Genomic DNA, 24,034 nt, shown 5'->3' with positions numbered 1-24,034 from the left:
CTGTGTGCAGGGAGTGGGCTGTACTGGGGCTGGCAAGGTGGACCGCTTGGTGACCACTTGGGGACATCTCGTGTCTCTGCAGAACTTGTCAGGACGACTGGAGGTGACGAGCAGCGGGGAGGGACCCACCGCCTCCGGCCGATTGCCGGCTAATGCCCAAATCCCACAAGCTGTTGCTGCAAGAGAGGCACAACCAGGGGTCCGCCCCACACTGTCCAAAAAACGAAATGAGTTTCTACCAGCCACAGCCCCTGCCCCTTGCCGGAAGAAGGCAAATGAAATTCCCCCCAAAGTTGCCGGTGGGAGACAAGGACCCCGCTAACCTCTCCAAGAACTTCAACTCGCTAACGCTGACCCCTCCGCTGCCAGCAGAAGACATGAACCAACAAGAGACAAAGGTAAGTGGGAGCGGGGACCCCTGGGCAGGACGCGTTCCGGCCGCCGGCCAGAGGGAAGGCGGCGAGTGGCTGAGGTGAGCCGCCGCCTTCACCAGCAGTGCTAAGGTCCCCAGCTGTCCCCAGCAGCAAGCACCAGAGACACCCGGCAAAGGCCTTCCTCGACACGAGTCTGGGGGCTTCCCCTCCACGTCCTGGGGGCTCCTTCCAGGAGCTTTTCCTCCAGTTCCTCCTGCTGCTGTCAGCTCGGCCAGCCCGCCCCCCCGTCCCCACTGGCCCCGGCTTGGCACCCCCGGGGTCAAGGTCCCGGGCCCCCTCAGGCTGGAAGCCCCTGCCTCTCGGGCCCTTCTCCCTGCTCCATCGAGCCCCCCGCCCCAGCCCCACAGCCCTGTGTCGGCAGAGCGGCCCTCGGCGGGAGCAGCCACAACCCACCCCTTCTGTCCCCCCGTCTGCATCTCAGCCCGGGAGGTGCCCGGATTCCGCAGGAAATGCCCCACGGCGGGGCTGCCTCGGAGGCCCAGGGTGCAAAGACCGCTCTGCCTCCCCCAGGCCCCCGAGACCAGCCTGTTCAGCCACTACGAGGAGAAGGTCCGCCCCTGCATCGACCTCATCGACTCTCTGCGGGCCCTGGGCGTGGAGCAGGACCTGGCCCTGCCCGCCATCGCGGTCATCGGGGACCAGAGCTCGGGCAAGAGCTCCGTGCTGGAGGCCCTGTCGGGCGTCGCCCTCCCCAGAGGCAGCGGTAAGCACGGATGGACTGGCCAGCTATGCCCGCTGTGGACGGCCGGCCGCCTGCAGGCCGCAGAGTGGGCGCGGGGCACCGGTGGCGTCGGACACAGGCCGCCGGGAAGGGCCTCGGAGGGCGGCTCCCGCAGGCCCCAGACGGCGTGGGTCCGAGTGCTCGGCCTCAGGGGACAGGGGCGGGACGTCCCACGACGGCCTCGTGCCCGAGCCCACCTCCACGTGGCCACGGCCATCGTCGGCCCCGAATCAGGTCACGTTGAATCTGTGTCAGGGACGTGTTCTTCTGAAGAACTTCTCAACGTTTTGAGGAGCTGTTACAGCGGGATCGTGGTGTGACAGGACACGTCTTACTTTAAAAAACATTCCAGTGTGTGTGTGAAGAAGCCGTTGTTCAATCTAGTAAAACGATTATCAAGGAAAAGAGAGGGAAAGAGCTCCAGCGTTGCAGGGGCCTGTCCTGGCCCCTCGCTGGCCTCCACCGCCTGCTAGCGCTGCCCCTGGCCACGCGCGGCCAGAACCCAGGGCCCCCAGAACCCCAGAACTGGCTCAGCCTCGCCAGGCCCACGCCCCACCTCCCCCGCCCCCCAGCACAGAGGAGGCTGTGCGGACGCCGAAGGCCTGCACAGCCCCCAGCAGGAGCGCGCATGCCAGGCGCCTGCCCCAGCTCCTCAGGGCCACAGGCAGCCGGTCCGTGAGAGCCGGCGGTCGGCCCTGTGAGGTCCCCATCGGTCCTGCCGCCTGACGCACGAGTGTAAGAACTCGGGACAGGCCCTCCTCTTCTCCGCCCTGGCCTCGGCATTTTGGGGAGAGGCGTGACCGAGTGGGCAGCCCCGATGCCAGCAACAGGCCTGTGCCACAGGGCGAGTACCCGGGCTGAGGAGGAGACAGTCCTGTCTTACCGGGCAGGGCTCGGTCACAGCACAGCAGGCCCCGGCTCCCGGAGGCTCGGGCCGGGTCCCGCCTTCCCTGGTGCCAGCGGCATGGGGAGGGTCTCCCGCCCCGCCGGGGGCCAACACAAAGCATACCCTTAGCATTCGCTCGGGGCCCTCCTCGGGGCGTCCAGCGTCTCCCCCAGGCTCTCACTGCCTTTCCCCGCAGCTCCGGGCAGAGCCCAGCGCTTCCAACGCGCTTCCGACCCTCCCTCTCCTGGGCCGTCACCCGGGCAGACGCAGGTCCCACCGCCAACACCCAAGGTGCTCCTAGGGCCTGGGCACGAGCCACGGGGGTCTGTATCAGGCAGGAATTTAGACAAGGCTTCTGGGGACACTGGGGCAGCTCCTTGGGGGGTTAAGACCGTAGGGCACCTGAGACACTTCATTGGAAAGGAAACTTAGGGTGTTTGGGAAACTCCCTCTCAGGAATCACGACCAGGTGTCCGCTGGTGCTGCAGCTGAAGAAGCAGCTCTCGATCGAGGCCCCGTGGAGGGGGAGGATCAGCTACCGCGACACGGAGCTCCAGATCCAGGTCCCCTCGCAGGTGGAGAAGGAAATACACAGAGGTGGGCATCTGTGCGGGCGGCGCTAGGGCCTGCTCCGCGCCCTCGCCGGCTTCCTCTCCCACGTGCTGAGCCCTTGCTGCCCGCCGTGGCTCCCCGCACCCTCTGTCCTGCCTCTCTGGCCCCCAGCGCTGTGGGAGGCACCCGGAGGGCCGCGCATGCGTGGTAATGGTCTCCTAGCCGTTCGGATGGCCGGCTCATTACGACCCCGGCTCTCTCCCCTGGCGGGCTCTGCAGCCCAGAACATCATAGCCGGGAACGGCGTTGGCATCAGCCACGAGCTCATCAGCCTGGAGATCACCTCGCCCGAGGTCCCCGACCTGACCCTCATCGACCTCCCCGGCATCGCCAGGGTGGCCGTGGGCAACCAGCCCCAGGACATCGGGGTGCAGGTGAGGCTCTCTGGAACTGGGGTACAGACCCAGCTGAGGGGTCGGGGAGGCTCCCATGGGCCCTCCACCTTGGAGACTGGGCCGCCCCTCAGGGCCCCACCGGACCTGGCTGGTCGTGCAGACAGGGACGTTGACTCTGCGAGTGGAGGTGCGTGGGGTAGCTCACGCCCCGGCTGACTGCTGTGTGGGGATGTGGGCCCATTGTCACCAGCTGTCCCGATGCTCAAAGGAAGCCAGAAATGTGGATCTTTACATGGGATCTGCCAGTTTTAGCCACAATCTTTGAAAAATTAACACTGCGTAAGGTCATCGGAACGTGGACTGTGACCTTGGTGGGTTTCACTTCTCTGCCAATGACCTCCCCACTTAAGGCTGCCTGAGAACGCCTCTCCCTGGGCTGCTGAGTCTCAGGTGGCTTTCCGGCAAGGCCTGTCCCCAGGCCAGCCCTGTCAAACTTTGCTAAGCCAGCTCCGCGGAAACCAAGGAGACAGGAAGGTGCGGGGGTGGGGTCCAGGGAGTGGAGGGGTGGGGAGGGCAGAGGATGAGACCGCTTGTCCTCGCACTGGGGTCACCTGCCCGCCCTCCTCCCTTTCATGGGGGACACTGGCAGTGCCCGGAACCCAACTGTAGCCAAACCCACGTGTGGCAGCCCCAGGAGCCCCCTGGGCAGGGCCCCTGCTAGCTCTGCTGTCCGGGCTGGACCGCGGGCAGGTGAATGTCACTTTCTCGGAACGCAGACCTCCATTCTCTGTCTCTGGGGACGGTGTCATTCGCTTGTTTCCTTATGGAGTGAGGTGACTGATCCCGTAGTCTTACCCTCATCCGTCAAATTGGCAGAACTTCCGGAGTGCGGGAAGGACGCTGGGGTGGCCTCGGAGCGTGCGGCAGCTCCCGCCACTCGGGCGTCCTGCGCTGCAGTCCAGAGGCCCCGTCCCGGCCACTGTGATCGTGAACGGTTCCACCGGGAACCGACTGGCTGTGCGCGGAGCGTGCGCGTGCGCAGCCGCGGTGCTCGGCGGTCGAGCGCCGCGCAGACCCCCCTGGGCTGGGTCCTCCTCCGCTCTTCCACTTCTAGCTCATCGCCAGCGCCTTATCCGCGCCGCACACAGTCTGGGGCTGATCAAGAACTGACAGTGAGTTGTGACAGCGTGCCCGGCAGGCGCGAGTGGGCGCCCCGGCCTGCTCTAGGGAAGGACCCTAGGTGAGGAAGTTGGGTGTGCCAAAACACTGCGAATGACCTGGGGAGGAAAACAATCCTGCCCCGAGTTCCATATCCCTTCCCTTCTCTTTAAAATCCCCATTTAAATTATTGCAACGAGAATGTGTTCTGTTGTTGGTTAGCAAGCTAGACCGGAAGGGCGTCGTTCTGTGTCTGACCCTTATTATTTCCTGGCAGGGGCTGTCCATAATCACTAAGCTGACTGAATCATCCCCAAACGTCCCCAAACGTTTTGGGTTAGCCAGTTACTTTGCTTCTAATTGGATTCTGTTATAAACGACACTGAAAAAGGAATCGATCACCCATAAGAAAGAGTAGGAAAGCAAAAACAGGACCTTCTGAAACAACGAACTAAAAAAGACTTTGTAAGCACGGTAAAACTCCCTTGTTACTCACCAAAGGCAGAGCTGCCCTAAAAACAAATGACTAGCAGCCATCGTTCACTTTCATCCAGTATTTCCCTCAAGCAACTGGCTTCTAGACCAGCTTCTCACCTCATTGACATCCCTGGTTTTCCTCTCTCTCTGACGGTTTCTTAGTGGGAAAACAGCCTTCAAGGGGACAAGGGAAAGTACGTTCCCTTAGGGCAAACTGCGGGGGAGAATGGGGACACTTAGGACTTGAGGGGAAAGCTGACAGAATGCCTTTGTTTGTGGCTGCCAGAGGCTGGGGCAGAGGGAAGCGGGCGGGGTGAGAACTGGTAAGAGGGCCCTGGGGTTCATCCCAAACCCCTCCACCCTCGGCCCCTCCCATCGGTTTTCCTTCAGCGCCTTTGTACCTGGCACCCAACAGCTCCCCAAACCCCCAAGCCCTGTCCGCCCCACACCTGGCGGCCACACCCAGTGGACAGCCTCCAAGTCACCTCTCCACGCCACAGGGGGTGACCCCAGCATCCGGTGGGTAGAGACCAGAGATACAGCTAAATATCCCACGGTGCACAGGGACAGCCCCACAGCAAAGAGCAACTCCTACTGTCACTAGTGCTGACGTGGAGAATCCGGGTTATGTGATCTGTTCACTCGCAGACGTCGGCAGGACAGTCAGTCTCCTGGCTGTAGCAGAGGCAATAAGCACCGGCAAGGAAATGACGTTCGCCTAAGGACAATCCGCGCTAAAGCTTGCTCATCAAGGCCGGTCACGACTTTGCTCGGATGTTTGCATGGCCAAGACCCAATCGGGACTTTTGTATTTGTCATTTGTATTTGACTCCAGGGATTAATTGTTCACTTGATGCTAGTTGGTGCTTGTGTGATGCACATTTCCTATTCTGTGGCTCTGCGATCTTCTTGTGCAACTTACAATAGTAAGATGGGACATCGTGTAAACAAAATTGTGTATGAATTTTACCAAAATACACGACGATATGTGCCAGCCTTTTCCATGTTTGTGGGTATCATTTTTCCGTGGAGGGAAAATATTATTGAAATTTAGTATTTTAGTATTTATGTTGCCTACATCTCTCTTCTGCTTAGAAATTCTAAGATACTATTAATGCAGAGGATCATTGATAGTAGGCCTAGACAAGAGAAAAGATAGTTTTGATTCAGAGCCCAGTGGTGAACAGGCACTGGGCAATGCCACATGGGGCACTGTCCAGGACCCAGCGGCAAGATGTCACGGGCCCCCAAGGGCGCCGCTGGGCCCCTGAGGCTAATAGAAGGCATAATCTCGAAAGCCACCCAGGAGGGGTCTGGAGAGAAGTCCTGGTCTAGTCCCACCCTAAGAATCACGTTCTTCGGGAAAGGAGAGGTACCAGTGATGAGCTTTGAGGGATAAGTAGGACGTCAATGGAGAGCTAGCTCCCTAGGTCAGGAGGGAACGCTGCGCCCCGCTCTGGGCGGACAGCGGCTTTCACGGGGACACGGGCCACAGGCCTTGTCGGGTGACCGGAGACATGCTCCTCCGCAGATCAAGGCGCTCATCAGGAAGTACATCCAGAGGCAGCAGACCATCAACCTGGTGGTGGTGCCCTGCAACGTGGACATCGCCACCACGGAGGCCCTGAGCATGGCTCAGGAGGTGGACCCCGACGGAGACAGGACCATAGGTAAGAAGGAACCGCGCTTCCAGCGGACCGGGCGTGGCGGGGGGCGGGGCTCACCTATGTGCGTTTCTGGAATTGGGTCCGCTGCTGGCGACGCCCACACCCTGCGTTAGATCCGAGTGCGGTGCCGGCAGAAGCCCCGCGGGCTCGGGCGCCTCCGTGCACCGCAGACGGTCCCCGGCACCGCTGCTTCCGGTCGGGGTCAGACTAGGGTCAGGGTCCAAGGGCTCCGGACTGTGCTTCTCCACCGCCTTCCTCTCTTGCCTCATTTGCATTCGTGGGCCATTCTGGATGGGGGACGGGACCCGCCTCCTTTGCTCTCCCACGGTGGCCCAGACAGGAGCAAGTGGCCCATCGGCCCTGCCGTTCCCCGGGTAACGCTCCTAGCACCCGGGGCGCATGGCAAAGACCCTCCCGAGGCCTCAGCGGACTCGCTGCCCGGCTCACGGTGCAGCGCGTGTGTCCGCGGAGCCGCGTCCAGCCAGCGGTAGATCCGGCCACGTCCAGCGCCGCCCTGGAAAATAACCCCGAGTGGGAACGATGGAGACCGAGAAAGAAAGAAGACAGAAAGCTGGGATCGGCAGGCTCAGTTTCCACCGATGACGGAGTACAGCGCGGTTTTACCTGCGCGGGTCGCTTTCACACATTTGCTGGCGAACATGAGATTATCCCCACCACCCTCCGCACTGCTGCAATCGGCCGCATTTCAGCCCCGCCTGGATCCCCATCAGCTCCCAGTGCCCATTCTAGGAGCACCTGGGGGGCGGGGCAACCCTTGGTTGACCTCACACACTGCAAGGACCTTGTCAGCTTGCACCCCGCTCTCCACACCGTAGGATTCATATTCAAACAGAACTCTCCTCGGGGAACGAGGGTGTCTTCGGTTTCTTTTTAAAAACATGTCAACCCAGAAGGCATTACAGGGAACTTGGTTTAAGAACACAAACCGCCCGGCACAAACTACCACCTACTGGCTCCACAGCCTCGGCAGCACCTTTACCCTCCCGGCCTCGAGTCCTTCATGCGTTATACGGTACCGACGGTAACACCCGCCTGTGGGGCTGCCGGGCGGCTCCGGGAGAACTGCCCCGCCCCCGCAGCAGCGCCTCGCCAGTGACGGCCGCCCCTGTTTGCATCGTTACCACCCGTTATCGCTTCGCCAGTCATCACACCTCCCCATAGAGGTCGTTTCCCAGACAAGAGCCCGGGAGGAGAGAGGTCAGTATTGGCGCTCCGCCTCAAGTACGGTGTTTTACTGTCTGCCAAGGGCGAGTCCTGCAGGCACCGCGACACAGTGAACCCCGGGGAAAATTCAACTTCTGAATGACCAGTCACCGTAAGTCCAGATGCTTCCTCTTCTCGCAGCCAGGAGCTTCTAGGGATGTCTTATTGGTGACCAAAATACGCAGCATAGGAATAGCTCTATGGAAATTTAATAATACTTCGGATTAATGTTCGTGGAGCGCTGCGGTCACAGAGTACACACGATCAGACCTCGGCATAACCCTAAACAACTTGATGACATCCGTGCGATTTTCTGTCCTTTCTAGGTCGAGCGTAGAAAGGGAGAAGAGTGTGCTGGGTTTAACGAGGAAGCGAGATGGGTGCATAGCAGATCATTCACGATAGCCGAGGCCAAGCACACCCAACGCCCGTCGGGAGACGAACGCGTGAGCGAAATGCGGCCTGTACCCACAGTGCAGTATTACTCAGCCTTAGAGAGAAGGGACATTCTGACGCGTGCCAGCACCTTAAAGACACGATGCCGAGTGAAATAAGCTGGCCACGGAAGGGCAGTGCCGTGTGATTCCACTTTCGTGAGATGCCTAGAGCAGTCAGATTCGCGGAGGCGGACGGCAGAGGGGGCGCTGCCGGGGGTGGGGAGAGAGGCCGCGGAGCTGCTGAGTGCGCGGAGTTTCAGCTTCGCGGGAGGCGTGCGGTCGTGGGGAGGGACGGCGGCGATGGCTGCTCGCCCCGAGCAGGGACTTAATGCCTCTAAACCGTTTACCGGAAAATGGCCGAATGGCACATTTTACGTTACATATATCTGACCACATTTTTTTAAAAAATGAATGATTTTTGAACACAAGATAAGCGAGGGTTGAGTGGAGGGAGAAGCCTCGTATTTTCATGAATTGAGTTTTTCTCTTGTGCACGTGAGTTATGTGTCTGTTACCACAATTTTTAAAATGGAAACTGAATGAATTATCTACATGGTAGAAAATAGAAAAAACATCATGAATGATATAGTACCGTTTACATAATACCAAGTTTCACAAAGAACAGTGAGTCAGAACATTGCAGGCACTCTGCTAACTGGTTCCCTATCTCTCCATGGCTGAATGTGTACTGTCTACTCCACCAGCTACACCTGGACCTCTGTCCCCACCATGTGACAGGCAGGGCTCTTATCAAGGTCACCAGTGCCCTCCAGGCTGACAAATATACAGTCACGTCCCTGTCCTCATCTTTCCCAGCCTGTCGGTCAAGGTCAGCCGACCACTGTCTCTGTCTTGCGGCATCACAGCCTGCTGGCTTCTGGTCACCATTCTCTCCCTGGGGTCTCCCCCTTCACTGGCCAGCAGGAAGTCACGTCCCAGGCTCTTTGTCTGCTTGCTTCTTCAACTCTCTGGCCTCTGAATATCGAAAATGAAAACTTGGCTCTGAGCTCTCCCCTCCATCACCACATTCTCCTCAGGTGGTCTTACCTGTCCCTGGTTTCCAATCCCACGTGTATGCCAGTGACTCCCAGAGCTATGTCTGTAACCCTCACCGTGCCCTCGACGTGACGTCTCCATTGCTGTCCATGAAAAGCCTCCAACTCAACGTGACCAAAACACCGCTCTTGATGCCCTCTACCCAATTCTCCTCCACCCCAGGCGTCCCCACCTCATCTTAGCACATGGCCACCTGACTGGTTTCAAAGGCAAATCTGAGAGTCACATTTGGTTTCTCGTTTTTGCCTCCACGTCTAATTCATCTGAAGTCCCGGTGACGCTGCTGCCGAAGCGAATACCGAGTCTGTCCACTCCTGTCTATCTCCATGGTCCAAGCCTCCACTGTCCCCTGCCCGGACCGCGTGCTTCTCCTGGTCTCCTAGGCATTCCCCTCGCCCGCAACAGCGCCATCGCCACTAGCCTTTAAGCGAGCATGACATGGCACGACCCGCACGTCTAGCCACGCCCCTCGCACTGCAGGCCACGCCCCGCACGTCCAGCCACGCCCCTCGCACGGCAGGCCACGCCCCACACCTCAAGTCACGCCCCTCGCCCTCTGCTCCTGCTGTGCAATTCCCGCATCTCGCGCCTATGAACTGCAGACTGTGTTTCCTGGGCAGGAAAGCCATGTGTGACGTGGCTTCCGCACAGGTCTTGGACCACGACTCCCATTGCTTTCCGCCCGGCCCACCAACTCTCCAGCACCACCCAGCCGTCCCCACTCCCTGCCACCCATGGGCCCGGAACGCTCTCGTCTCTCTCCACCCTCCCGGGGCTGGCTCCTTCCTCATTCGATCGCATCGCTGGCACAAAGGTTGCCTTCCCCAAGGGCCCCTCTGTCCCCCAGCCTGACTCTGCGGGCACCTGCCCGCCCCGCACTCGATCTCTGCGTAGCACCGATCAGTATCGGATATTTTTGTTGGTTTCTCGTATGTTACTTGATTATCCGACTTTTCCCACTAGAAGGTGGGGGGATATTTATGAAATCAGGGACTTCGCAGTCGCATTCACTGCCTCCTCCTCACCACCTCAGGTGGTCTGCTTAATTCAGTACGTACGTGTAATGTATTCAGGAATGAGTTAACTTAGAGAAAAAGGTCAAAGCATCTAAAAATTGCTGACTGTGCCGTCTCTGTGGCCCAATCGTTGGGACATTAAACGATGCGTGAGTTGATTCTGTCAATGGGGCCCGTGAGAAGGCCCCCTCTCCCCAGCTGGGGATGGGGATGCCAATCACAAGCCTCCATCTTGACCTTGCTGCTTTTTCTCGGCATAAAGCACGACTATCCAGGCTTTCATAAATAATCGCTGGTTCCACGGGAGGGCCGTCTGGGCTGCCGACCCTTCCCGCCCAGGGGACGGGCTTCTCCTGTTCCAGCCCAGGTGCAGAAGCGTCTGCCTCCATCGGGGAGGTGAGGAAGGCCCGTGTCACACAGTCCGTTCAGCGAGTGTAAACACATGCTCTGGAATGACCGCATCTGGTACCAGTGCGGAGAGAGACTCAAGGGCTTCCATGCCAGGAAAGAATCTTAGAAACCCCGGGGACGAGGCTGGTCAGCTGTGACAACACATGCCACCCTGGTGTCCAGAACACAGCAGGCACCCAGGAACCGTTGGCTGGGGAAATCATGCCGGGCAGTTGACGGAGTGAGTGAGCGAGTGGGCAGATAGGAAGGGTCCCTGTGGGGTGAACGGCTGACTGTTCTATTCACTCAGGCACTGAGCAAGCTCGGCGACAGGAGACGTCGTTACTCTTGGCAGAAACAGGATCCCGGGGCAGGGTTCAAGCACGTCTGGGAGGACGCTGACCTTCCCTTTGCCCTTCTTTAACCTTCTCACAGGGATCCTGACCAAGCCAGACCTGGTGGACAAGGGCACCGAAAAAATGATCGTGAACGTGATGCAGAATCTCACATACCGCCTCAAAAAGGGCTACATGATCGTGAGGTGCCGGGGCCAGCAGGAGGTCACAGACAGGCTGAGCTTGGCCGAGGCCACCAGGAAAGAAATGATGTTCTTCCAGACGCACCCGTATTTCAGGTGGGACTCCCTAAGACAACCCTGCAACTGGGCTCGGGGGCGGCCAGCGCCGTCTGCCGGCTCCGTACGGGACGGCAGCCACGCTGCGCTGGGGGATTCCAGGATGCAGAGCAACCTGCGGCTGTCGTTATTTCAGCGTTAAACTCATTGGGTTACTTAAGCAAGTCGTTTTTGTCCTGGATTCTAATGGTGGCATTTTATAGAACGTAGGGCACTTCGGTTTCCCAAAATGTTTTCACTCGCTTTCTCATTGGACGCCCACAAAATCTCGAGACGTATGTCCGGCGGGCACGGTTCTTCCCACCTTCATAGACGAGGATAATGCGGTCACACCAACAGCGAGTGGAAACGAGACCAGACAGCGACCTCGGGTTGACCGTCATGAACGGGAACCTGCGTTAGGGTGCTCTCCAGCCCGTGAGAGCTGCAAACCAGATTGCAGTTGAATTATCCTGTGGAGACTGCAGCGTGCGAGGTACTGGGATTGTCCCCCATGGGACAGGTGCTCCGCCCTTGCATCTCACTCAGGAGCTGCCAGCCCCGAATGACGTGGGAGGTCACTCCTGCTGTGAAGAGAGGCACGGCGGGACCCAGAATTTGGGGCGAGGGAAATGACCACACCCGTGCTCTCGGCCCTGAGTGGGCAGCGGGACCGCCTGCAGGGACCGTGTGTTCACGTCCAGCTGGCGGCCTGTCCCAGGTCCCGGGTCCCAGGTCCTACCGGGGCGAGGCCGAGACCTTTGTGTTTCTGTTGCGTTGTGTTCGGGGTGGTGTCCCGTCCAGGATCACACTCTGAAAACCGCTGCTGGAGGGTTTGGGGAGAGCCGGGTCTTGATGGAGCGAGTTGTAGTGCTTCGCTGGACGTCCAAGGTCAAGTCCTCGAGCTCCCGCGTACCGGGACTCGGCCCCTGCACGAGAGGCACTCGGAGCAGCGGGGAAAAACGGTCCTTTGGGGTCCTTCCTAAGTTCGCATCTGCGCCAGGCTGCCAGGCCCGGCCCTGGAGGGAGGAGGGACCAGTTCACCTCTCCGAGCCTGTGCCTTGCTCTCTCTGTAACTGGCCGTTCAACGATTAAATACGTTAACATTTTTGGGTCCTGAGAAGGGTGCCTGGCTTGCAGTAAGCGTTGTGCAAACGTTTTTCAAATTTACTGTTAATTGTGCAAAAACAGTTAACATGAGGCCTACCCTCGTTACGACCTTTTAAGTGACAACACAGGACCGTGAGTTCCAGACTCCGTGTGGTTCGGCACATGTTTAGAATCTACTCATCTGGCGCTCTGAAACTCTGTGCTCACTGACTGGCGCCTCCCGGGCCCCGTTCCCCAACCCTGGCGGCCAGCAGCCAGCTCGGGGTGGACGGATACATCCCCAGCAGTGGGATCCTGGATCTCACGGTAGTTCTGATTTTAATTTGGGGGGCGGGGGAGCTTCCGGGCTGCTTTCCGCAGACGCTACACCATCTCACATTCCCGCCACCCGTGCGCGAGGGTCCAGCTGCTCAGCATCTTCCACAACCAGCACTTCTCCCTCCCTCACTCCTGTTTAATGATACTCATCCCAGCGGATGCGAAGTGCATCCCACTGTGGTTTTGATTCGCAGCCCCCTGATGGTCAGAGGCACCGAGCCACTCATATGTCTTCTGTGAAAAATCTCTATCCAAGTCCTAGCCTTTTTTTAAATCTTGTTATTAGTTTTGGGTTTTTGTGGTTTTTTTGCTGTTGTTTTTTGTTGCTGCTGCTGCTACTGTTTTGCTGTTGAGTGCTGGGCGTTCCTTATAATTTGTTTTAAATTAGCCCCTCATTAGATATATTGCTTGCCAATAATTGCCTTTATTCTGTAGTTTGCTTTTTCCTCTGTTCACCGTTTCTTCGCTGTGCAGAAGCTTTTTGTCTACTCCCACTTCACTCTGTTTTAGAGTCCATTTTCCTTTTGGCCTGTGTCCTTGGTGTCATTTCCATGAAATCATTTCTGAGACTGATGTCATTAAGATTTTCCCCTGTGGTTTTTTTCCTAGAGTTTCACATTTTCAGGGTTTACATTAAGCCACAATCGATTTTAAGTTGACTTTTGCGTACGGTATGAGACAAGGACCCAATTTCATTCTTTTGCATGTAGATGTGCAGTTTCCCCAACATCGTTGGTTGACGAGACTGCCCCTCCCCCACCGCGTGTTCCTGGCACCGTGACTGACCATCAGCATGGAGTCATTTCTGGGCGCTCTGTTCTGTGTCTTTATACCGGCACCACGGTGTTTCATCATAGTAAACTATAGCTTTGTAATATATTTTGAAATCAAGAATGTGATTCTCCTTTCTCAAGACCAATTTGGCTATTCTGGAACCAATATTTATCACAAGAAATAAAATACTAGTTTGGACGCGTCGCCGAACGTCCGAGTTGGGTTTGTTTTTGTTTTCCTGTAGATACAAAGATGACTTGTTGGGATGATAAAAAGAGAAAGTGGACGTAACTTTCCTAGCATCGTGCCTGCCTCGGTGTAAGCTCGTCCCATAATTCAGAACTGTCTTTCTCATGCACTGCCAGGATTTTCTGGTGGCACGTGCGGCCCCAGGGAGCTAAGCACACCTGCCCACTTGCCAAGCCCAGTCGGGGAAGATGGCCCCGTGGGCCTTCCGGAACTCATGTGTGTCATCTCGTTGCAGAGCCCTCCTGGAGGAAGGAAAGGCCACGGTGCCCCGTCTGGCGGAGAGACTCACCATCGAGCTCATCACGCACATCAGTGTGAGTTGAGGGTCGGGCTGCAGGCTGTGAAAATCGCAGCCTGCCCCTGTCACTCCCTGGTCCCGGGTTGGTTCAGGACACCCTACTGAAATGCCCAAACGAGCAAACAAATGGGCACGTCTGGAACGTTCCTTGTCAGAGGTTCCCGAGAGAGCTGCTAAAACAGGGAGACGAGGCTGCGTAATGTCGCAGCAAAAAGCTGAATCAGTTGCTTTGGGGGAAGAAAAAGGAAAGAAACACTAAAAGTTTAGCAGCGTGAAAAGGAGGAGGACCAAGGCAGCAAAGCTTTCTGCTTTCCGTGCGTCGGTAACACGTCCTGGTATAAGAGACGTTTTCGCAGCCTCCGACGTGTAGGAAATACGGGTTCAGTTTTCACTGATTCTCAAAAATGGGCAGCTCTGCAGAGGCACTTCGCGTGGGGCCGTTGAAGATGGGAGAAGTGTGGGTTCTGCTCACGGGGAAGCAGGACGTTTGTCGGCCTCACCTGAGCCTTCGCACATGAGGCTGAACAGCGTGACAGGATGGAACGTGAACCCTCGGAGCAGAGACGATCCCAGGGCTGGGTGTCACGCCGCAGCGATGGGTTTTCTGAGCTGGGAAACACAGACTCTGACAGTGTTCGGCGGAAGGAGGCGGAGCCTCTGATAAGGCTCCGTGTGCAGGACGCGCCTGGGGATTTAATTAAACCTCCCCCTGCTGGCCCCGGACCCGCAGTCTCCCAGTCAATATTCTAGGGTGGGGTCCCCAAATTCGCACTTGTACGTTCCCAGGTGACCCCGCGAACGCACTTTGAGAAGCACAAATTCTAGTGAAATTCCCTCATTTCTTAGAAGAGGGCTCCCAAAGACGGAACCTGGTCTAATCGAGAAAGAGGTTTTTTGTTTTTTGTTTTTTATGCAAAAAGATGTTGCATTTTGATAACTTTTTTTATAACATATTTCTCAACATGTAAATATTTTACATTAAAATTTAAATTAAATATTTGTATTACCTTAATTTTTAAAATTAATATCAAGACTCAATTATGGTAATTATAATTCGAAATAGCAAAAATTTTAAAAATATATTACTACCTGTAGATACACACCATCCAAAGACAAAAAAAAGGCGGCAAGACCCTATTCACGTCTCGGTGCCACGTTTATTGTCATGTAGAGTCGCCTTGGGGAACTGCTCCTAAAGTCCAGGGAACTCATCCTGGCCTACTGGCTGCAGCGACCTCTTGCGGTGAAATAGAAACCGGGGTCGCTGCGCGCTCAGGGGTATTTACCTGCCCTGCTCACCTGCCAGGGCTTTGGAGGCGGTGAGCGGGGTGCGAATCGAAACTCTGCCATTGAGAACCTCGGCGGTGACACGTGTGCTTCTCCGAGCCTCAGTTTCTCTCTTGTGAAAAGGAGGCAATAAAGCCTTGCGATTCACTGAGCGGGGGCGTAACTGAGATGCGGGGGGCTTCGAACGATGCTCGGCCGAAGACCACCATCCAGGGGCCGTTCGGCGTCCTTCGTCCTTGTCCTTTCTCGAAGCCACCACCTCATGCGACAGGAGGGTTCTGCATCCCCTCCAGCGCTCTCCCGTGGGCCCCGTCCCTACACCCGGCCCTCCGTCCAGCTGCTGAATTCAAGCTGTTGAGATTCATCCTTTGCTATCGTTGTTTTCAGAAATCGCTCCCGTTATTAGAAAGTCAGATAAGGGAGAGCCACCAGAGTGCGACCGACGAGCTGCGCCAGTGTGGGGAGCACATCCCCAGCAGTGACGGCGACAAAATGTTCTTTCTGATTGAGGTGAGGACTGGGGCCTCCGCGTGACAACGGGCGCGGAGACGGGCCGCTGCAGCCCCGGGTCCCTGAGATGGCCGCAGCCTTCCTGCCGACTCTGCCACCGGAGGGGGCCTGCGCTTCGCTGCCTGTGTCCCGCCGGGAGCTCCGCTCTGTCCCCCTTCGTCTCACCTGGGAGATGAGGTGGTGGGGGCGCCCCCAAGCCCCAACGCCGCACGCTGCAGCCCCGGGTCCCAGCTCTTCTGCGGCTGAGGCACGGACTGATGACCGAATCTCTATTTCAGAAAATTAAGATGTTTAATCGGGACATTGAGAAGCTAGTAGAAGGAGAGGAAGTCGTAAAGGAGAAAGAGACTCGCTTATACAACAAACTCAGAGACGAGTTTAAAGCCTGGGTCAACGTCCTCACAGCCAACACCCAAAAAGGTAAGTCCCGAGACAGCGTCCCGAAAGCCGAGTCCCGTACACCAAGCCCAGGATCCGCTTCCCGCTCACAGAGAGTGAGCGGAGAGCCGGGCCCCACGGGGATCCACAGGGCCCGCCATCGGCAGAAAGCGCCCCCGCCTCCCAGCTTCCTCCCCACCCACCACCTTCACCCCTCACCCAAGACCCAATTCGAGCTTGCCCCGCCTGGCTGGCGAGTTCCCCCCCCCCGCAGTCTGCTCCGCCCCGATGCCGTGGGGCGCACGCGTGTGTGTGCGCTGGGGCGCGTGCTCACGCATGTGTGTACCTGTGTGGGATAGATGTGTGTACCTGTGCGGGATAGATACCTTTGCTCACTTCAGTACTCGATACAAACAGCACTGTTCACTAGGATTCCTCCCCTCCGGTCTGGCTGTGCCCTGGAGCGACCTGTTAATGTGACAATAACGAGCAACTTTCTGTTTTCATTGAACTGGTCGCATTCTTCTCTACCAACTATAAACACTGAAATTCTCTCTCAGGGTAACAAGTCTCCACTGAAATTTTTATAGGATAAAGTTTTTGTTTCTTGAAAGTCGTTGTCAAAACCTTGTATTTTTTTTTTTCCCATTATGAAAAGAACTCCACTTAGAAATGTTGCTTTTTGGTACAGTGGGTAAACAAGACCTAAAAAAAAAAAAATTTGTGGAAATATTAGAATTCACCCTGGTGATTTTGTGGTTTGTGTTATATCGTAGTTAAAAATGTTATTCACCAAGAAATCTCGAAATACGAAAAGCAGTATCGCGGCAAAGAGCTTCTGGGGTTTGTCAACTACAAGACATTCGAGATCATCGTGCGGCAGTACCTGGAGGCGCTGGTGGACCCCGCCCTGGAAATGCTGCAGAAGGCTGTGGGTGAGGGTCCCGCCCCGAGCCTCGCGCCCCGCGGCTCAGCGCCTCGGAGACTGCCGCAGGAACGGGCTTTTCAGACACAGCCTGCGGGCTGCTTCGCCATTTGCTCCTGAGGCGGGTTGTGCACAAGCGTCTGCTCAGACCTCCCCCTCCGCACAGCTGTGTGAGGAACAGTCAGGCGCCAACCCCGGGGAGAGCACGCGCCCCACGGACGGACAGGGAGTAAATGGCACCTGCCCAGGGTGGATGCCGTGTCTCCCTAGGACTCCGGAGCATCCCCGCCTTCGCTCTCAGGCTGTAAATCTGGGGAGCTCGTCCTTAGCATGGGGTCGCGTCTCCTGATGTCTCCTCTGTGTCTCTAACTCATCTTATCTCCGCTTGCATTTTACTGATGTTTCGTTTCTCCTTTGGCTAGAAATCGTCCGGCAAACTTTCGTGGACACAGCCAAAAACCATTTTGGCGAATTTTCCAACCTTAATCAAACAGTCCAGGTAAGCACCTGCAGTTTACCTGTTGACACCTGCACTGCTGGCTGATCCGAGTCTAACCTTCGAAAGAAGGTGGATCTGGCTGTCGCTTGGAAGTTCGCAGCCGGGGTGATGGCCGCGGGTGTGCTGGGCTTGCGGCTCCGGCAGCTTCTGCCCCTTTGATCCTGCTCCGGAGTTAGTGGCACTTCTGGGGGAGGCGACACACAGCCCGAGCCCTTGTTGTCTCTGCTGCATAATCTTCTTCAGCAAGGCAGGGCACACGGGACATTGACTGTCCCCAGTGACCGGTTGGTGTTCTGGGTCTTTTTCTAGCACAAAAGACAGCATTTCATGTCCTCGTCCAACATTTTTATATGTCTGACTTAAAAATATTGCCATTCAGCAATTTAGCCACGCCCCTTGAGCCCGAGACTCAGTGAGGGGAAGAGAAGGGGGTTCCAGCTCCCACCTGGGCTCCAGGTGAAACTCGTCCTCTGCCCAGTCCTCGGCTGTGGGCCAGAACCTCATTCCACATCTCATTCAGGTGTGCAGAGCGGAGAAGTTCTGTCATTTTCCCATGAAGTGACTTGCTTTCTCCTTTCACCGCGTTTACCAGTTGGTGAGAACCAAGGCTTCGACTTAGCAGGGGCTGTGCCTGAGTCCTGGGGCGCCTCGGCACGGGCTGGGCCGCGTGCCTGGTCCTGATCGCCGTGTGTCCAGGCCGGCAGCTGCCAAGATGCACGGCGTCCTCCCTGGTCTCGGAGGTCGTTCCACTGGGTCCCCTGTGTTCTCGACAGCAGGGCTCCCCTGCGCGGCAGGGCTCCCAGCACAGCAGGGCACAGAGACTCCTGGTGCAGGCACAGGCCACGCTCAGCCAAGCGCCTCCAGCCCTGCCAGGGCCTCCGCCTGCGGTGCCGTCCTCACCGCTGCTCCGTGTGCCACACTGGGGCTCCTGGAGCCCTCCGAGGCCAGCAGCCCAGCGACGCCCCTCCACCGTTGTACTCCTCCTGGGTGTCTTCAGAGCCAGCGGTCTTGCCACCTCCCGTGTCACTAGTCTTGGAAGTGATACACCGGCCCTTTCTGCTCTCAGGCCCAAACCTGTGAGGGGACTTGACACAAAATTGTTTTTTGCCACACACACTCTGAAATGGGAGAGAAACCAGGCCCCGTGACTCACGCTCTCTGTTCTCTCTCTCTCTCTCTCTCTCTCTCTCTCTCTCTCTCTCTCTCTCTCTCTCTCCCCCTCTCCCTCCCAAACATCTCTGCCTTCAGCGTTCGAAAGGCTGTCTGAAACTCAAAAGCCAAGAAGTGACTTGACTTTTCTCCACTGTCATCAGTACTTTCCCAGAATTCCTTTGACCGTGCGGGTGCCACGGGCTTTGGGGGGAGCAAAGATGCCAAGCTGTTCCCCCACCGTGCTCATTGCCTCGTGGGCGCGGGAGCTGGGGAGTCAGGCCGCCAGAGCGAGGAGAGCAAGGACTCAAAAGTGTGAACAAACCGCAATTGGAGGAGGGGGAAGATGGCGATGTGGGAGAAAGTGGGGGTCAGGGCAGAGGCAGAGTGGGCGGGAGACACGCGGGGACGGGCATGCGCAAGGGGTCGAGTGACAACGTGGGACCGGCAAGGACGGCAGCGAAGGGCGGAGCGGGGCCTTCTCCAGATCGCCGCTTGCCGTCTGAGGGCTTCTCCGACCGGAACTCATTTCTAATGCTGTGTTCAACACAGTGGTGCGTCCTGAGGTGTTTCAACGACAGAGCAGGGAGCAGTGATCTGTTTCTCTTTCGTATCCAACCAGAACGGTATCGAAGACATAAAAACGAAATGTGCGGAAAAGGCAGACTCCTTGATCCGCCTGCAGTTCCGGATGGAGCAGCAGGTGTACTGCCAAGACCAGATTTACAGCGTGCTTCTGCAGAAGTTCCGAGAGGAGGCGACTTTGCCCGGCAGGCCTGGCCAGACGGCTTCGTTGCAAGCTCCCCTTTCAAATAACGCGGCTTCGGTTTCCTCTGTCACTGAAATCGGGGTGCACCTGAACGCGTACTTCTCGGTGAGTGTGGGCGCCCGGGTGAGCGCTGCGAGGCGTGTGCCAGCCCGTGCGCCAGCCATACGCCAGCCGTGTGCCACCAATGTGAGCCGTGTGCCAATCATGTGCCAGCCGTGTGCCCGCCGGCGCTGTCTTGATGGCAGTCTGCTGGCAGAGCCTGGCCGCTGTTGTGCGTTCAACTCCTTTCTGCTCTGATCAACTCCTCATCCGTTATCTATAATTTCACACTAACCCTATCAAGACACTTCAGGAACTTGCCCCCAAATCAAAGGCTCTGTGTGGCAAAGCCCATCCTCAAAATTCACTCCAGCTCCAAAGGTCTTTAGAGTTTGTGCTGCACACGATGTGCAAAGCTACGGTGATCAGGCTGCTGCGGGAGACAGCACGCTCTCAGCTTATGGGTCAGGACTCAGCTGCATGTGGTTCAGAAGGCACTGGGCTCTCGAAGTACCTGACACTCACCGGCTTCACAGAAACGAGAATGAAATTCCTTCCCCTAGATGTTGTGAGCCACTCAGCTCCGTGGTTCCTAAGCCTCACCCTGTGTGGACGAAAGCACGGGGTCACGCAGAGGGAAGATGGCTTTTAACCGGCAAGGAAGCCTGACCCTGAGGCCTGTCCTTAATCGGAACAGAAAGGACAGCCACCCAGGTGTGGAGTCCAGTTGCCAGGCAAACTCTCCAGGTGCCAGGAGAGAGGGCACGAGGCGGGCACTGAGGCAGCTCCCAGAGGGGAGCCGGGGGGTCACCGGGCCAGGAGGTCTCTGTGGGCAGGTGGAGGAGGGGTCCAGGGATGGAGCTCCAGAGAAGGCTGGGACGCCCAGAATGTGCTTGGGGCTTCCTGGCCATCCAGGTGGGCTCTAGTGCCAGAGGGAGTAAGTACCTGGGCGCTGAAATTGGGCAGCCCAGACAGAATCTCCCCGTGCTTTGACTCGGGACTCTAGAGCGAGGTGGGCGGGACCACCAGGACGTAGCCCACCCGCGCACGCCTCCTCGGGAACCCCAAGGCTTCTCTGCAACCACAGGCCTCGGGCGAGACCCCTCCAGCTCGCCTTCTCACCCCTCTTCCAGGAAACCAGCAACCGTCTGGCCAACCAGATCCCGTTCATAATCCAGTATTTTATGCTCCAAGAGAATAGCGACCATCTGCAGAAGGCCATGATGCAGATGCTGCAGGGCAGGGAGCACTACGCGTGGCTGCTGCAGGAGCAGAGCGAGACCGCCGCCAAGAGGCAGTTCCTGAAGGAGAAAATTTACCGGCTCACGCAGGCCCGGCGCGCGCTCTGTAAATTCTCCTGCTGAAGTGGGGGGAGGGGCGCCGGGCGTCCGGTTCGGCAGCCTCCCCCGCCGCGCTCATGCTCAGGCTGTGCTGTGCTGCGGCCAGCGCCAGAATCCACAGCTGAAGCCCACACGCCCCCGAGCTGCGCCCTGCCCTCCCCCTGCGCGAGGAGGTGGCTCTCCAGCCCCGGACAGCGCTCTTCAGCGCGGTGCGCGTGCTCGGTGCTCGGTGCTCGGTGCTCCCTCTTCGTTAACTCTCTCCCCTGACGCATGGCAGTGTGAGACCCCGGAGCGGGAGGCGGCAGTGAATTCCTCTTTCGTATTTCCAGAGCCTCGTGTGGTGCCTGGCACATAGTCACCACTTAGCAAGCGTGATGTCATTGAAGAGATGAACGATGGCGATTACCTGAGCCTATGGCTTCAATCCAGACTTCGGTCATTTGGGATGGTGTCCCTTAGCGGGTCCCTTTCGGGGGAATTTGGTCTGCCACCTGCCGTGATTGTGCTTCCCGGCCCCAGTCCCCCGGACAAACGGGCCTGAATGATACCATGTTTAATCTGCACTGTTTCGCTGGTTTCCTGTTTGCTTTTGCTATGTTAAGTCTTGAAGGGCAATTTAATAAAGACAAACATTTTTCCAAAAAAGATAGGGTTAGGGTAAGTGTTATCTCTAAATTGGAGGTTTATGGTTCATTTTATTTTCTTCATGCCAAGCAATACTTGCCTCACAGGAATTGTAGGAGGAGTAAGCGAAACCATCTCTACAGACTACCTGTCCCAAAGCAGGTGTTCAAAAATGACAACAGCCTCTCCCTCCATCAAAGACCTCGTTTTCCTTTTGTCTCTGGGACTATAGATCAGCCCCTGCTCCTGAGCTCTTCCAGCCGGCTCTTATGTTTGGCTTGGTACTTTTTGGATCAATTTTTGCATATGGTGTTAGGTAGGAGTCTAATTTCATTCTTTTGCTTGCGGATATTCCGTTTTCCCAGCCCTGCTTGTTGAAAACACCGTATTTTCTCCATAGGCTTGGGCACCCTCGTCCAAACATGTTTGACCCTATGTCCAAGGGTTTATTACCAGGCTCCAGTCCTGTTCCGTTGGTCTGTTCGTGTGTCTGTCTGTCAGTCTGCTTGCTTGACCCACACCGTTTTGATGACTGTAGCTCTGGAGTGTTTTGAAATCAGGAAGGGTGAGTCCTTCAGCTTTGTTCTTTGTCAGGATTGTTCTAGGGTCCCTTAAGATGCCATGTGAACTTCAGGATTTTTTTTTTTTACATATATCTCTGCAAAAAACTATCATAGGGACTTTGCTAGGAATTGCATTCAATCCGTAGATCACTGTGGATAGTATTTGTGTTCTGACAATATTAAGTTTACCAGTCCATGAACACAGGATGTCTTTCCATTTACTTATGTCTATTTCGATTTCTCCAACCAATTTTTTTTTTATAGTTTTCACTGTACAAGTCTTTCCTTTCCTTGGTCTATTCCTACGTATTTTATTTCTCCAGAGGCTATTGTGAATGTGGCTGTCATATTAATTTTCTTTTCAGATTATTCACCGTTAGTCTATAAAAATGCAACAGATTTTTTTTTTTAATTCAGCTTTTCCTCCTTGTTTCGTGAGTTAAGTCACAAGTACAGGTAGTAGCAGAGCTGAGGATAAGTGGCAAATCTCTCCAAATTGTAAATACTGTTGCAAGAAAATGAAATCTGAGAAAAATAAAGTCTGATACTTGTCATTTGTTCATAAACATTTTCCTAAACGTTCGATACGTTTCACACACGTGTACACGTGCTCACAGCCGGAGTGGGATCTTCTCTTTTACCACCTCAGAACTGACCCAAAACCCGGGCTTGGGGTGTTCCCAGTGAACGAGGGCCTGGGGGCGGCCGTAGCGACGCGCCACAAACAGGTTGTCTTAAGACAACAGAAGTTTGTTGGCTCGCAGTACGGAGGTCAGAAGTCTGAAATGGAGGAGTCAGCAGGGTTGGCTCCTCACAGAGCTCTGAGGGGGACCGTGCCGGGCCGTCCCCCGGCTCCTGGCGGCTCCGGCTCCTCCCCACGTTCCCGGGCGGGCGGCTGGCTCTGCTCTCCGCCTCCAGCTTCACGCAGTGCTCCCTGTGTCTCCTCATGTCAAAGCTCCGTCTCCTTTGTCTTTCGAAGACATCGGGCATTGGATTCAGAGCGCTCCTAACCTGGGACGGTCTCATTTCAAGAGCTTTAACGTGGTATCTGCAAAGACGTGACTTCCAAGTGAGGTCACACTTCCAAGCCCCTGGGATTCTCAGACACACATTAGCGCAGCAGGGCAGGGCACGGAGCTGGGCAGACGGCCCCCGTTGCACTGGAATGGCTAACTGCTGCACAAACGCCTAACGGTGACCGTGGCGTGCCACACGCCAAGTGGTTTCCTCGCTCCCATCACGGCTGTCCGAGGCAGGCCGGCCGTCCTGGGCCACCCCGTCACGCGGGCCTTTGAGCCTCCACCGGACCCCGTGTGTCAGAGAGAGTGGAGGGGACTGCCAGCGAGTCCCCAGGACCCAGGCCGGGGAGCATGTCCATCACTGCCTCCCACGTTCTGTGGGCCGATCGCAGGCCTGCGGCCACACTGAACGGCCAGGCAGGCTGGGAAATGTGGTCCAGCGAAGCAGACAGGAGGGCGAGGGAACAGGGTCCGGGCATTGCCACACCTGTCCCTCCCGCGCAGACGGGTTTCCTGCTCTTCCTTCTTCCCCCAGGGCTGCCGGTCCCGGGCAACCCTTGGAGGAGCACTGGTCTGTGTCCCAACCACAGAGGAGAACACGAAGCCAGGTGAACCACACCTGCCCTGGACTGGCCCTCCGGGCTGGAGGGAGGGGGCGCTGGGCTGGGACACGCTGCTCTGCCCCTGGCCGGATGGCCACAGGCGTGGGCACATTATCTCCGTGGCTGGGGGCTGCCGGGCCATCAGGCGTCCCCCCCCGCACGCAGCGCCCCCTCCTCCCCACAGCGCCCACGTCCGGCCCCCTGGGCCTATCGCTGGGCACAGGCAGAGCTGTCTCCAGGAAATTCGTTTGTCTTAGCAGCACGGAGGCTTGAGATGCTCCTCCAGGCCGCGTCCATCCAGTCCGGGCCCCGCCCCTCCCCTCTGGGCCCCTCCCCTTTTCGGGACGCTACCCCTCCCCTGCGGGTCCTGGCCCCTCCTCCGGGCCCCGCCCCTTAGTTTGCAGTGGTTCTGTTTGCCTTCTGTTTCTGTGAATCTGTGAGAGGAAACAGAAACCGAATCTGAATGACCAGAGAAGGGAAAAGGGGGGAGACAGGGAGGAGACTGCGAAGAAAACGAGAGAGAGGCTCAGGGAAGCTCCCTGGAGGTCCCCTGAG

General features: G+C 57.0%; 1 protein-coding gene across 4 annotated transcripts in view; it reads left to right on the top strand.

Annotated features, from left to right (window-relative positions):
* The window catches only part of MX2 (MX dynamin like GTPase 2), a 28,177-nt gene extending 5,765 nt beyond the window's left edge, over positions 1-22,412 (top strand). For all 4 annotated transcript variants that reach the window (XM_016138223.2, XM_016138225.2, XM_016138224.2 and 1 more), the window contains exons 2-14: positions 83-398; positions 945-1,137; positions 2,498-2,638; positions 2,873-3,027; positions 6,155-6,293; positions 10,849-11,047; positions 13,713-13,791; positions 15,450-15,572; positions 15,851-15,992; positions 16,727-16,885; positions 17,298-17,374; positions 19,146-19,397; positions 20,465-22,412. In XM_016138223.2, the coding sequence (XP_015993709.2) occupies positions 153-398; positions 945-1,137; positions 2,498-2,638; positions 2,873-3,027; positions 6,155-6,293; positions 10,849-11,047; positions 13,713-13,791; positions 15,450-15,572; positions 15,851-15,992; positions 16,727-16,885; positions 17,298-17,374; positions 19,146-19,397; positions 20,465-20,695 (2,136 nt within the window). In that variant the 5' untranslated portion in view covers positions 83-152 and the 3' untranslated portion in view covers positions 20,696-22,412. The remainder of the gene's footprint in view (positions 1-82; positions 399-944; positions 1,138-2,497; positions 2,639-2,872; positions 3,028-6,154; positions 6,294-10,848; positions 11,048-13,712; positions 13,792-15,449; positions 15,573-15,850; positions 15,993-16,726; positions 16,886-17,297; positions 17,375-19,145; positions 19,398-20,464) is intronic.
* The last annotated feature ends 1,622 nt before the right edge of the window (positions 22,413-24,034 follow it).

This window comes from Rousettus aegyptiacus, unplaced genomic scaffold, assembly GCF_014176215.1.
Source record: "Rousettus aegyptiacus isolate mRouAeg1 unplaced genomic scaffold, mRouAeg1.p scaffold_m13_p_4, whole genome shotgun sequence".
In the NCBI taxonomy this organism is placed as follows: Eukaryota; Metazoa; Chordata; class Mammalia; order Chiroptera; family Pteropodidae; genus Rousettus; species Rousettus aegyptiacus.
The sequence above is the reverse complement of the archived record's forward strand: the minus strand, read 5'-3'. Positions and strand labels throughout refer to the sequence as shown.